This window comes from Aythya marila, assembly GCF_965140915.1.
Source record: "Aythya marila genome assembly, chromosome: 3".
Classification (NCBI taxonomy): domain Eukaryota; kingdom Metazoa; phylum Chordata; class Aves; order Anseriformes; family Anatidae; genus Aythya; species Aythya marila.
In genome coordinates, this window is record NC_139044.1 from 25,813,447 (window position 1) to 25,827,132 (window position 13,686).

Here is a 13,686-nt window from a genome sequence, read left to right on the forward strand (position 1 = left end):
CTTTGAATGTGAATTGATTGCAATGAATTTGAATCTGACCTGGGTTGTACCAGTAGCCATTTTTCCTGGTGTCAGCCTTCTTCTACCTTGCTTTATTATTTCAGACTCTGTTCTGGTTTCATCTTCATGATGTAGAAGAATCGAAAGTTGAAAGCTTCTCTGGTTTTGATGGAAACAACTGGTTTGGATTGAATATCCTAAAATGTTCAGTCTTCTGCAGATGCCAGATACAGAAAGTTAAAGCTTCAGACTGACATCATCTGAAAGCAAGCTTTATGTAGGGGGGTGGTCAGGCGACCTTCATGGTCTGATATTAGTGAAATATGCAGGAGTGTGGCACTGTTATTGAGACGTCCTCTGTTGAAAATCTGAAGCTCTAAGACCCCTAATTTATTCTCTGTCTTCCCTTTGGGGGGATTTGGTGAATATGATTCATCCCATTTGGCTGACAGGACTTGTCATCAGAGCCATGTACTGGGTTCTTCTTTTTAGCAAGGTTGAAAACATGGAAAGCTGTGCCTTCAGTATGAAGTCCTAGATATGGATGCTTTTACATGGTAATACTGTGTGTTTCATCACTGTTGCCAACCACAATCTTATTTAAGTGAAAAGAATAAAAAGGCTGAAATGTATAAATGTAAATGTAGCTTAAAAATAGGTGATGGACTCAGTTTCATTCAGGCTGCTCCACCAAATAGGTGTACAGATGTTTTGTTTGAATTCTGTTCTAAAATTAAATTTTTTGAATCCTCCCACTGGAATTCTCAAACTTAGGTGTTTAATAAATGTACTAGTTTGAAAAAAGTTATGAACACCCACTGTCATTTTTGACTGATACAAACTGTGGATGCTGTGTAAATCAGGCCACTTAGATAGTTATTTTATTTTATTTTATTTTATTTTATTTTATTTTATTTTATTTTATTTTATTTTATTTATTTTATTTTATTTTATTTTATTTATTTTATTTTATTTTATTATTTTATTTTATTTCTTAGGCTATGATCTGTGAATATTTCATATACAGCTAGAGATGAAATACCTGAAAATCCATTTCATGAGCAATTTGAGTAGAGGAAAAATAAAAATAGCTGTGAGCCTAGAAAAACAGCTAGGAAGTTTGCAAATAACTAGGAAAGAAAGAAAGCTGAGGTAAAGCTGTTTATTCTTAGGGATGGAATTGTGTTTGCTGATGAGATTTATTATTCTTTGGTTCCGTACTAATATTTGAGGCAGAAATTCAGTTTAAATTTGCAGGATTATGTACATCATATTATATGAGCAGATCATGGATAATGGTTGTTAGCACTGTGTGATCCTCAGAGTGATAACAGAGAGACTACATTTTTAAAGTCAGCCTTTTGGTTTGTCATCATACTGGGGTATGATATGCTTGTAAATAATAATTCAGTGAAAACTGGAAGAGTGTCATGAATGCATCCAGGATCTATGATTCAGTTGTGGATTGTACTACAGTTACAAATACTTTAAAATAGCTTTTCAAAAGCGTTGCTCAAAACACCTTTTTAATAAAGGGTATGATTATCTAATTTGCAAATCTTCCTCCCACAGCGTAATGCATAATTTATTATGCAAATATTAGTACAGAAAATTAGTGAACACAATAAATATGGTTTGAAATGTGAGGAAGAATAAATCTATTTTTTTTCTAAATAATCCAGTAATTACTTCAGTAATATATAAGCTTTAAAAATTTCCTGTGAGAATTATTTTAGTTTTTCTAATTTTGCTGACTGTAAGATGCTGTAACACACGATGATGAAGGATCAATAGAAACAGTTGCCAGTAGTGATTTTTCTCCCAGGAGTACTGAATCTTCTAAAATTTAAAATACAGTTTCTAGTTTGTTTATTACGTACACTTTGTTGTCAAGCTGCTAGAATATTGAGTTATAATTATGACTGACTAGATTGTCTAGGCAAACTTGTATGTTCTAGTTTAAATCTAATCAGATCTAAACAACCAGTGACTCTGAGAAATATTGGAGTTCCAACCCTTTTGAAATTACCAGGTATATTGTACATTAAATATCATTAAAATGTGATTGATTTTACAAAAATGAAGATAATTTTGAAAATATTTTTTTATTTCTACAATCCTTTATCAGGATTTCCCACTGATTGTTTGGATTTAAGAGAATTGATACAAATTCCTTGTTCAAGGACCTCTTTATATTCTCTGTCACAAAACAGAACAAACACCCAAACCCTCTTGGAATATGAACTGTTTTTCTCTGCCTTTGTTTAGGAAGTTACTGCAACAAAGATGAATGCAATAAAAATTGGTGGCAAGGAAGTTAGATGATTATCAATATGTTTATTTTTATCTATTATCTATCTATATCATCTTCTTTTGTCTGGTCATCTGTTTTGGTTTAAATTGTGTTCTACTGCAAATTAATGATTACTTATTATCATTAAACTGCTGAAAATTTCCAGCTAGTTACAGATTGTTTTTTTTGTATTCATTAAAAATACATTAGTGGGTAGTTGTTAGACATGTAGCAAAATGTTTTAAAACTCTTTGTAATTTAATAGTGTATTTATAGTCTATCAAACAATCATTAAAGTATTTCAAGTCTAAACATCTGACTTGTCCTGAGAAAAGCCTGTTATTGCAAACTGGTTGCTTGAGGTTCCCATTGCAGCTCCAAGAATATGTGGTCACTTTTAAGACTGAACACTAAAAACTACATGATTTGTATGAAGATTATTTTATCTATAGGGAATGTTAGGCTGCCATATGCCACAGCATGCCTTTATTTTATATCTTCCATCTTCCTGTGAGATAAAAAGAAGGCAAATAATCTTAAGACTGTCAAAGATTCTGTGTTTTTCCTTCCTCATTTTTGTTTCGTACCTTGAAGTGACAGAAAAACACTCTATATGATTCTTTGGTATACTTAAAAAGGGTTTAAAAATTACCTGGAATCATTAGTTTTTGAAAAGGGCTGCTCAGAAAAGAAACTTTCAGTCTCTGTATGTCAGCCTAAAAGCTCATATTCCAAATGAGAGTTGTAACTTCCTGAGCTAAATATGTTGGCTTTCCTGCATGTGGTCCCACCTATATTACCAATATGCAATTATTGTATACAGAATGCAACCATGCTTGTTGGATCGTTGTTATGTGGGATCTTTGTTACGTGATGTGGGAGAGAAACTGCCAGAGAGGAAGAGTCTGATTAACACGCTCATTGCAAGCATCGGTAGATGTGTTGTTGTTCAGCTCTCAGAGGAAATGCATAATTCTCCAAGGGCCACTGAGTGTCTGGGCATGCATGCAATGAGATGAGGCATTGCTTGTTGCCTGGGGAAAAAAAATGGCTCTAACATCTTGCTAGACTCTAAAAGGAAGGTGCCTCTTTCACTTCACTAAAACAAAACGATTTCATACACTTTTCCTTTATTACTCTCTAGCTGCTCAAAGTGCATGTTACCTGCTAGGAGAGTAGTTGCAAAATGTTCTCTGGGACTTCATTCCTCAGATTTAATGGGAAGAGAAGAAAAAGCTCATTACTTTCTTGAATGTGAAGGAGAATGGAACTGATGAAGGAGGAATAACCTGGTTATGTTGGTTGGATCCTGGATGCAGGATTTTTCTGTCTTTTAGAGCATATAAGCTGTAGGAAAGTTTTAGTAATAAAAGTTTTGAAAGCTTACAAAATGGTATGTGAAATACATATTCTGCCACCAAAAAATCTTGTTTTAAATAACACTAATAGCAGTAGGAACATTGTTTATAGTGAATTTGTGAAATGAAATGTTTGATTATAACCAAACACTTACAGAAAATATGGTCTTGACTATTTCTGAGCAATGCAGGGAGCATCTTTTTCTGTTTTGATCAATCTTGCTTGTCAGTCAGCCCTCACTGCGGAGAACTTGGGGTTAGCTGGGCTGTTGGATGGCTCATTTCTGGGAGACTTTCTGTAATGGAAAACTGTACTTGTGTGCAGGAAAAACACCTTACAATCTGCAATCTGGAAAAGTGGTCTCTTTTCCACTTTTTAAAACATGGTATTAGGGCAGTGCTTATGTAATAAGGATGCTTTGAAGAGATCCTAATGAGTTGTCTGTTGGCTTAATGCTTGCATTGAAAGGCCTGTTATAGTGTCTAATAACTACTGAAGAAAAATGGTGACAAGAACATTGACAAGTATGTAGAGGCCTGATTCCTAGAAAAGTTAGCTTAAAAATATTTTATGTGTAAGTATCATTGAATAAATAAATAACTCCATTAAAAGCATTAAAAGTGTTTTGCATGTTTTTTCCTCTGGATAAAATGTTAAGTAGCATTTATTTTTTTAAACTTAAATATAAATTGTGGAAGGTAATGAAACATCTAGTTACTTAACACGTGAATTACTGTAATGTTAGGAGCAATGAAAAGCAATTTAAGAAGCTGTTTGAAATGTGAGGTACTGTAATTAAACTAATTTAAAAAAAAATGAAAAAAGAATGGAATGGTTTGGAAGCTACCTTTTACAATGTAATGCTCGAGGCCTTGGAAGAGGCCTCTTCAAACTGTACATGTTTACAGCTTTTGCAGTAAAGCATTCGTGGTGTAAAAATAATAATAAAAAAAAAAAAAAGAAAGAAAAATATTTAGTAAAAAGTATTTGTAAGCTAAAATATGCAACTATCACGAGAATGAAAACCCAAAGAATGTGAAAGAGGTTCTGGAGGCAAGAAAAGGTGTGTAGGAGTTGCATTTTCTTCTGTTAACACAAGATCCCCACGTACAGCCTAATTTTCTTTTGTTACCTGTAACATAGATGTTGCTATTACAAGCCTGTTTGAATTTTATTGCCAATTTCTATGATTGTCTGGAAGATTAGCTTTTCAATAGCTCAATGATTATTATTTTTTTTCAATAATGACAAGTTAAGTATTTATTTTTACAAGACTCTCTTGTTTTAGCCTAGTTAAAATAGAATATGGTGAAGCATACAGCCCCACAAGGCTGCAAAGGTGTCTCGGTCTTGACAATCCCTGCCTTATGCTTCTGCTACAGAAAAATTAATCTTGACCTGGAGACCATCATAAGGATGATGATCATAAGCCTTGATACTACCAGGAACCTAAAGCCCGACTTCTGTTTCCTTCACAATCTGAGCATAATGTCCAAGCCCTTCAGTATCTGAGAAGGAATATGAGAATAAATGTAAAGCTAAAGCATATTAATGAGAAAAAATAATTTACAGGTTTCTGATTGATGATAATTGGTATTGTGAACAAGACTCCCTTAGAGTCTGGCAATCAGAAAAATCAAGAGTGAACAGAGGTGCACATGTAGGAATAGCTAGCTAAAAGAAATTGCAGATTTGTACAATTAAGTTTATATATTCTACTTTTCAGTTGTAATAGCATCTTTTTTGACTTTTGGAAGTTTAAGGAATGTTGGAGCATGGCAAACTGTCTACTAATTCAGTTGGAATGCCCTCAGAGATTCGTTTTCTTAGTACAATAAAAATATGCGTGCATTACAAAGAGTCGTGGCTCAGAGTTTCCTTAAATAGCAGTATTTCTACATAGTCAGGATCATGTCTATAGACAGTGATCAGTAATAATGAGCTGCAACTTCTGTTTTTGCCATTTCCAAGTAGGTTCATAATGAGTACTTTGTGATGGGACATACTCCAGAGTTGGTGGCCTTTATTCATTTTCTTTTTAACTAGTCAAAATATTTGCATGTGTCTCAGATATAAGAGCAAACAACAGTTTGTTAGACAAAGCTCAAAGAAGATACCCTATCCTTAGATGTATAGATGTATCCTTAGATGTTGTGTATAACTAGTGATTTGGGAAACCTGAGAGAAGCATGTTTACAGTAAGAAAAAGAGAAGCTCAAAGTCTGCAAAAAGGAAGTTGTAATAGGCAAGACAGCAGACAAAAAGAATTTGCAGAATTGCCATTAGAAGGGAATCAAGTAAAATAATTATTTCATGAAAAAGAAATATTAGTTTGCAAGTAGTATTTGAATTCTTTATTATTTTCACTGTTACATTGTCTTTAATTTCTGCTGCTGTCTAGGTTGTGATTTGTGTGCTTTATTGTCTGTCATCTAAACGGTTTCTAAAGACAGAAGCATATGGGTTTTCCTATCTTTACTTCCATTATACAGTAATAATAGTGTCTTGCTTCTGTAATCAAGCGAAAAATTGGGTTGAAAGGGACCTCAGGGAGGTCACAGAATCATCTGGGTTGGAAGAGACCTCCAAGATCACCTAGTCCAACCTCTGATCTAACACTAACCAGTCCTCCACTAAACCATATCACTAAGCTCTACATCTAAATGTCGTTTAAAGACCTCCAGGGATAGTGACTCAACTACTTCCCTGCCCAATGATCAGAACAGGCCACCTTCTAAGCTGAGGAGTGTAAAATGGATAATTATTTGAGCTCTGAAGTTAGTTGAGGTTGCTTTTAGGGCTTTCCCAGTCAAGTTTTGAATATCTCTGAAGATGGAGGTTACATTGCTTCTTTTGGTGGCCTTTGATAGTTTTGTCTACTCTCAAGGTGATTTTTTCCCCCTAATATCTACCTGTAATTTGATTTGGGACAACTTGCATTGCTGCTCCTTTTCCTTTCATGGAGAACCTCCAAGAAGAGTCTGGCTCCATTTTCCTTGTTATCACCAGTAGGTTGGCAAAGAACTGCAAGATCCCTCTCTCCTTTCCCTCCTCCATCCAGGCTGATGGAGCTCAGCTCCCCTGCCTCTCCTATGGGGTGGGTGTTCCAGCCCAGTCCATCATGGTGACCCTCTGCTGAACTCGCTGCAGCTCACTGCTGTCTGCTTTGAATTGGGAGGTCCCATCTGGGACCAGCACCAGAAGAGTGAGCTCATAAATGAGATCAGAGAGGAAGAATTGCATCCCTTGATGTGTTGCAGCCCAGGATGTGATGGGCTTTCATAGCCTCAAGGACATAGCAGATCTTTTGGATCTTTGGAAAGTGATATTCAGCAGACTTGTTTCTAATGAGATCTCACTTTTTTCTTCTACCTAGAATGTGCCACCTGATTTGTCCATCTGTACCTTCGTGCTGGAGCAGTCTCTGTCAGTACGAGCCCTCCAGGAAATGCTGGCTAACACAGAGGAAAAGGCAGAAGGGGTGAGTTATTAGATCATCACTTTTCATCTTGCAAATGCATTTTTTTTCCCCCTACTGTACCACAGTTTTCATGACTGGCACAAGCTTATGGCATAGTGAATTGCTTACATATAAGTTTCCTTCTTCACTGCAGGAATGGTCTGCTTTTGAGAAATTCTAAACATTTGTAGCTTGCACTAACACTCACAAGTAGGGGGTATAAATACTCAATAACTTCAATGTGCTGCAGATCTTTATAGAGCTATGGGACTGGTTTAATTTGAGATCTCATTATCTCATTGTGATATATGATCTCATTGTGATATATGAAGCTGGATCACTTGTTTAGAACAGCTAAGTTTTCTTACTGACTGTATCAAATGAGACTGTCAGGTAGTCTTAAAATGACTTAGGTGTGTGCTGTTTTTTCTCTGTAAATAATGACATTGTTCTATGTAGTCTGAGATAAAAAGTCATGTAACTCAACTTCAGAGGTGGAAATTGAGTAATAATGAGTCTTGGTGGAAAAGAAATATGAAAACTAGCATTTTTTTGTACTCTAGAGGATGAAGGATATAGGAATAACGATAATTCTGTATGACTAACATATAGCTGTTTACATATAAATCCTAGTAGTGTAATTTATATTCTCTGTCATGTAATTAATTTGATTTGATATGATGTAGTTTAGTGTATCATATATACACACTGTAGAGTTAACAGAAATGCTGTGTTCTGACCCAAATCCTGTAAACACTAAGTAGGGAAGAGTGAGATGGGAGGTCAGGCTATAGGAACAGGAATTTATACAGATAAAACAGAAGGAGAGGTTAACCATAGCTCTGTCACTTATGAAAGCTGGCAGGAGAGCAGCTTGCCTCTGGTATTTGTGGGAATGCCTTGGGAAAGCAAACTTTAAACTAACATACAGTAGTTAGTCCCATAAAATGCCACACACTGAGACTTAAAATAGTGTTTGGGAAATGAAGTCCAAGAACATCATCCCATGGATGATCCAACGTGTGTGCTGTCCTTGAGAATTGTTCCTCTGCAAGGACCAACTCCAACAAGAGGAGAATGAGAAGCACATCCAAGAGAAGAGGTGTTCCCTCTCTTTTTAGTTTGTAAATGGCAGTTGTACTGATATACAGTGCTCTGTACTTACAGATCTTCTGAGACACATAGAAGAAAGATAAAGTGAAGTCTCTGAATGTCTTCAGTTGTTACCTTTTTACAGAGTAGTTTACTGTGCTCTCAATACCTATTAAATCTCAGCATTAGTAGAAGGTGCAGAGCTATGGATATGCTAACCCAGATAGTTGGTGTTCACTGAATAATGAATAGGTTGCTACTGCAGATTTTGCCTGGTTTCTGTGCAATTCATTAGCAATCTGCCTGCATGTCTCTTGCATACTGATATATTGGTATTAGAGAAGAATAATCTTATAAATAGTGGCTTGTAAATTGACAAAGGCAAATAATTGTCAGTGCCATTATTTTTCTTTCTAGTAAGTCTCTGGAAGCCAGGAATAATAGTACTAAAACGTCTCATTGTGAACTTGCTGATAAATTAACAGAACTGATGTTTGGTATGTAGTTTTTATTGAAAATGTATAAAGATTGTCTTTGAATTTATTGACACATTTTTCATATGTTAGGTGCTTACATAGGCAGCTTCATATTAGCTTTTGTATTTGATGACTGTTGTGGTTACTTTTATGAGAAGAGGTAATTTGTGCATACATCTGAAGCACTGTATCTTTTTTTTTTTTTTAATTTTATTTTTATTTAGAACAACACTCATTTCTTTCATTTAGGAGAAGAAAGTATAGCAACTCCTTGAAAATTTTTTATTATAAACTGGATTCAGTATGAGCTCAGTTTTCTAATGGAGAGAATCCTGAAAAGGAAGGTCTTTTCAGTCTTCCCTTACTTTTTGTTACATTAGAAATCATTAAGGCTGCTGTTTTTAATGCTGAATACAATCTTTATATAGTAGGTATTGTTCCTATAAAACAGGTAAGTCAGCAGTAATGAAATGGTTGAGTAATAAGAACAAAATCTCATTCTGTCTTGAGTCAGAATACTAAACAGCTTTCTTTGTGTTTAAGAAAGAATATCTGTGTGCACTAACTGGATTTCTTTTTAATTCTTGATTAGTGTGTATTAAATGTGCAAGATTTACCTCTGAAATAAATGCTTGTTTTAGCGCAAGAATCCCAAAATGAGAATTTCCATATTTCATGAGGTTAGTGATCCATCTAGTTGAGTATACTTCTCTCCCCTGAACCAACTAAATGCCAGTATCAAAGGCAACAGTGGAAAATGAGTGAAATTTTATAGAGAAGAATAAACCTATGGATTCCAGTGTTTTAATAACCTGCCAGAGTAAAGCAATGTGTTTTAAAGGCTATGATAAAAAATCAGAGCACAAAGTAACCACTCAGTGCCTATGACTAGAAGAAATCTTTAGCAGCATAGCACTACACATTCTTTCTTATACAATTTCACTCATTTTCCACTGTTGCCTTTGATCCTGAAAAAGTAATTCCATAGCTTTCCCAAAGAGTTTGTCTGGGAATATTTACCACAAAATGTTGTAACTGTGTTTTGCTTCTGATTTTTTTATTAAATTCTGATTATTTTTTTAAAATCAATTATTCCTTTACTAGATTCAATAACTTTTTATTATTTAGTATTCTCTTTGTGAAAATGCTGAGATGCCATAATCAAATCAATCCCTGGAAATTTTCCGCTAATTTTCTTAGGAAATGAAGCCTGGCCATCTGTACATTAGTACTCTTATATTCAGTAACATTCTGCAATATATTCAGTAATATTCTGCAATATTAGAATCAGGGATAGGAATTTGGTAAGAGAAAGGGGCCTAACATTCCCCTGTAAGAGGAAAACAAGGTGAATTCAGCTGTTTTACAGTGCCATCGGCTGCTCTGGTGCTGGTGTGCCTTCTGCATTGCAGCTGCTTGCTCAGGAGAGGTGCCACAGGTATTCAGGAAGGAAGCTGCCACATTTTGCTTGAGAGAAAGGGATTAATAATTTTTTTTTGTCTTTCAGATCTGTTTTAAACAACTCTCTCTCTTCTTTTTTTTTTTTTTTTTTTTTTTTGGAAGACAACAGAGCTGTACATAGTGCATTATTTCCAGTGTCAAATGTTTTATGAGAGCAAAAATTATTTTCCTGTATTTTCCTCAGACAGTCCTATTTGTATATTGAGGAATTACCTTCTTTATTTATTTATTTTACTTCAAAATATTGTGTATATAGGTTATTTTAAAAAATATTATTATTATTTAATCTTTTGGCTGATTTTGGATAAGTTGCAGAGAGAAATGCCAGCTTCCACAAAATTTTTACCAAGTCACAGTTCTATTGTATGACTGTTGTAGCACTGCTTTAGCATTTAGAAGAGGTAACTAGACATATTTGACATTGGAAAACATCAAGTGTTTTCTTAACCTCAGTTGCCTGAGGAAATGATTTAGACTTATTTGTCCAAAACTTTTTGAAATCGTCATCAAGCAAACTTCAAAGAGATCTAAAGAATTTGGGGAACAGTGACTAGATAGAGGAAATTATATTAGCTTGGATTTAAAGAACATTTTACTGTAAGTGAATGAGCACAAATTTATGCATCTTCTATTTGCCTACAACAAAAATATGCTTTTCTTTTGAAATGACTAGGAGCTTGTGATTTGTGAAGTTACACTTGCTTTGCTTGGGGTTTTCTGAAATACATCCAATGGTCTTATGGTATAAATAGCATACTTGTCTTTTGCCTTGTGATATCTTTTATAGTGCTGATAATTATGTTCATTACAATAATTGTAATAATTGTAAATGAGGTCATTGAAATTTGAAGCTTCCAGGTTGTATGTTAAATGCCATACCCTAATGAATAGGGATTATGTGTATGTGCATAGTATGTGACTTGCTTTCACCTTCCTGTGTGTTGTGCATCTTTCCGTGCATGAGAGATGTTATATCCCATGCAGACAATTGTTGTTAACTGCATGTTTTCATTGAAGTGGTTGAGAAATCTTGGTAAGCTTGTTCTTTCAGAGAAGCTCTAAGTATTTCTGCCAGCAGTGTTAAAGCACTTCACTTTGGTCTACCAGAATACAAATGGGTGCCAAGCAATCCCAGTTTTCTTGTTGTACCATCCAGCCACAGCAAAATCCAATTTCACCAGGAGTACACAGAGCAGGAGAGACCCATCCTGGTGAGAGCTTCTGGAGCTCTTCTTGCCGCTCTATGATGAGTGCTGCCAGTGCAAGGTGTGTGTGTGGGCATTTCTTGTTCAGGCATTTACAGAGAAGCATGAGACTACTAGAGCTTTTTGCAGTTTTAACATCAAAATGGGTGGAAAGTTCAATTCCTCTCATAAGGGCTATGCTTCATGCCCCATGAGTTGCTCGCTAGTAGCAATCAGCTGCAGTCATTGGTATATAGCACGCATCTGTTGGAATGGTGTTTTAATGACTCTTGTAGGAGAGGTACACCATACTCATCTATCCTGTATGATGCCGGGGGGATTTCTCTCAGTTGCTTCTCTGGCTATTTGCATCAAATTACAGCTTTTTGCCAGCTGAATAGGAAAACCTTACTGAAATAAGCAAGGATCTCTTCACATGTCATCTGTAGCAAGAAAGTGAATTTATAAGTAATTACAATTTCTGCATTTTGAATAACACCATGCACTGTCTATTAGAACAAGCTCGGATAGTCTTTTTTTTTTTAAATTTTTTTTTGCCATTCATCTTCCTAGACTTCATAACGTAGAAAAAAATTAGCTCGTATTTTACTTAATATGCTTGATTTTTCTTTACATTTATAAAAAATAAAACAGTGTTAAATCCTCTGCTAGTTTCCTACAGATTGATCTTAGTTGCCACTTTGCCTACTGAGCACTTCTGTGTGTATTTTTTTGCTTTTTGTTTCCCCAGTATTTGCACAGTAGTGGTGCTTTTCTACCAGTGTATGCTGCTGTGGTGATTTCACAGTGACAGATGACTAAACCCCACCACAACCACTCTCTTAATCCCCTCCTCAAAGGGAGAGGAAGGGAAGAATGATGTATTGAAGAAGGCTGCAATAAGGACATTTAATTAAAGGGAAAAGTGGAAGTCCAGTCTGGAAGTGGACTTCTGTTTGATGCTTTTGGTACTTTCTTCCAGCTGAAGATGAATGCTGGTCCTGAAAGCAGAAAGCTGATGTGCAAACTAATTTTATTGGAACATATGGGCAGCGTTGCAATGGGCTTGGACATGAGGAGAACTGGACCCCCATAAGATAATACCTATGTCAATTCCATAGGTATTATTCCCTTGCCATCTATAATCTCTATCTAGTTACCATAAAAAAAATGGCAACATACTGATGTCATTCAGTAAGGATTCTCTATGAAGTCCTGGAAGAGGTGGATTTTTGTTTGTTTGTTTGTATTTGTTGTTTTTTAAGCAAAATTGAAGCATGGAGAAATTGTAAATGGAACGGTTAAATTTGTCTTTGCAACCACACAGCTCATTTGTTACAGCAATTGAAAGTGGTATACTAAACTGGATTTAGATAAAATAAAAAGATAAGCCTTCAAAATCCTCACGTTTGATTGCTGTTCTAGAGCACTGAAGATTGTCTGTTTTGCTACACAATCCTATTTAAAGCTATAAAAGTGTCTTAAACCAGTCACATTCTTAATGTTATTGGATGTTTCTCCAAAGCAATCGACAATACTGAGTTTTTAACCACACCAGTCTAGCTGAGTAATCACTGTCCAGCATACTGATTGCACCTGCTCATTTTATTATTCCTGGTTTTGAATGTTTTGATACTTCAGGACTGACTTGTGCAGGTACTGAGGTCTTAGAGATTTACCTGTAGCTGATGGAAGTTATACACAGAATGTAAAATCATGTTAAAAGTTGAGTTCTGTGTGTCTTCAACTCAACTCCCAGGCTTGTGTGAATTTTGATTTTAGTAGATCCATGCTTCAGATTCTTCAATGTATTGATGTATTAAATGGGGTATTGTGAAAATTGAATTAATATCTGTGAGATTACTATTACAGCAATCAACACTAAAAATGATGACATTCATTCATTATGTCTTTAGAACTGTTTTTAAAATTAATATTCAGTACAATGGATGCTTACTGAGCTATAGGATGAAATAAAACAGTAAGTGTTCTATATGTTGCATTATACATAGTTCAAGTTGAAAAGGTTGAACATAAAATGAACATACTGTACTTCCACTGTGGAAGGCTATGTCATGAGAGAAGTGAATGGATTGAAATTAAGGTTATATTGGTGACTTGTCACTTTCTGTCTTGTTACTGTTTGTGTAATTATTAACATTTTTTTGGGGGGGTAGAAATTAGTGTAATTCTTTTGAAAATGCAAACACTCGATACCTTTGGCTTAGGAAAAAACGATTTTGAAATATGAATCATTCATGGTTGTATGTAGTCCTTGTATGATAGTACTCTAGTGTAACTCATCATATAAAGAACAACCTTTCATTAATATCCCAGATGTGCTCACAGCTGGGGCAGGCC

General features: G+C 35.2%; 1 protein-coding gene across 13 annotated transcripts in view; it reads left to right on the top strand.

The window, feature by feature from the left end:
- The window catches only part of RYR2 (ryanodine receptor 2), a 413,797-nt gene that overhangs the window by 126,907 nt on the left and 273,204 nt on the right, over nucleotides 1–13,686 (top strand). For all 13 annotated transcript variants that reach the window (XR_014317119.1, XR_014317120.1, XM_082756062.1 and 10 more), the window contains one exon: nucleotides 7,029–7,133. Coding sequence is in view for 11 of the 13 variants with exons in the window: in XM_082756062.1 (XP_082612188.1) it covers nucleotides 7,029–7,133 (105 nt within the window). In the remaining 2 variants the exon portion in view is untranslated. The remainder of the gene's footprint in view (nucleotides 1–7,028; nucleotides 7,134–13,686) is intronic.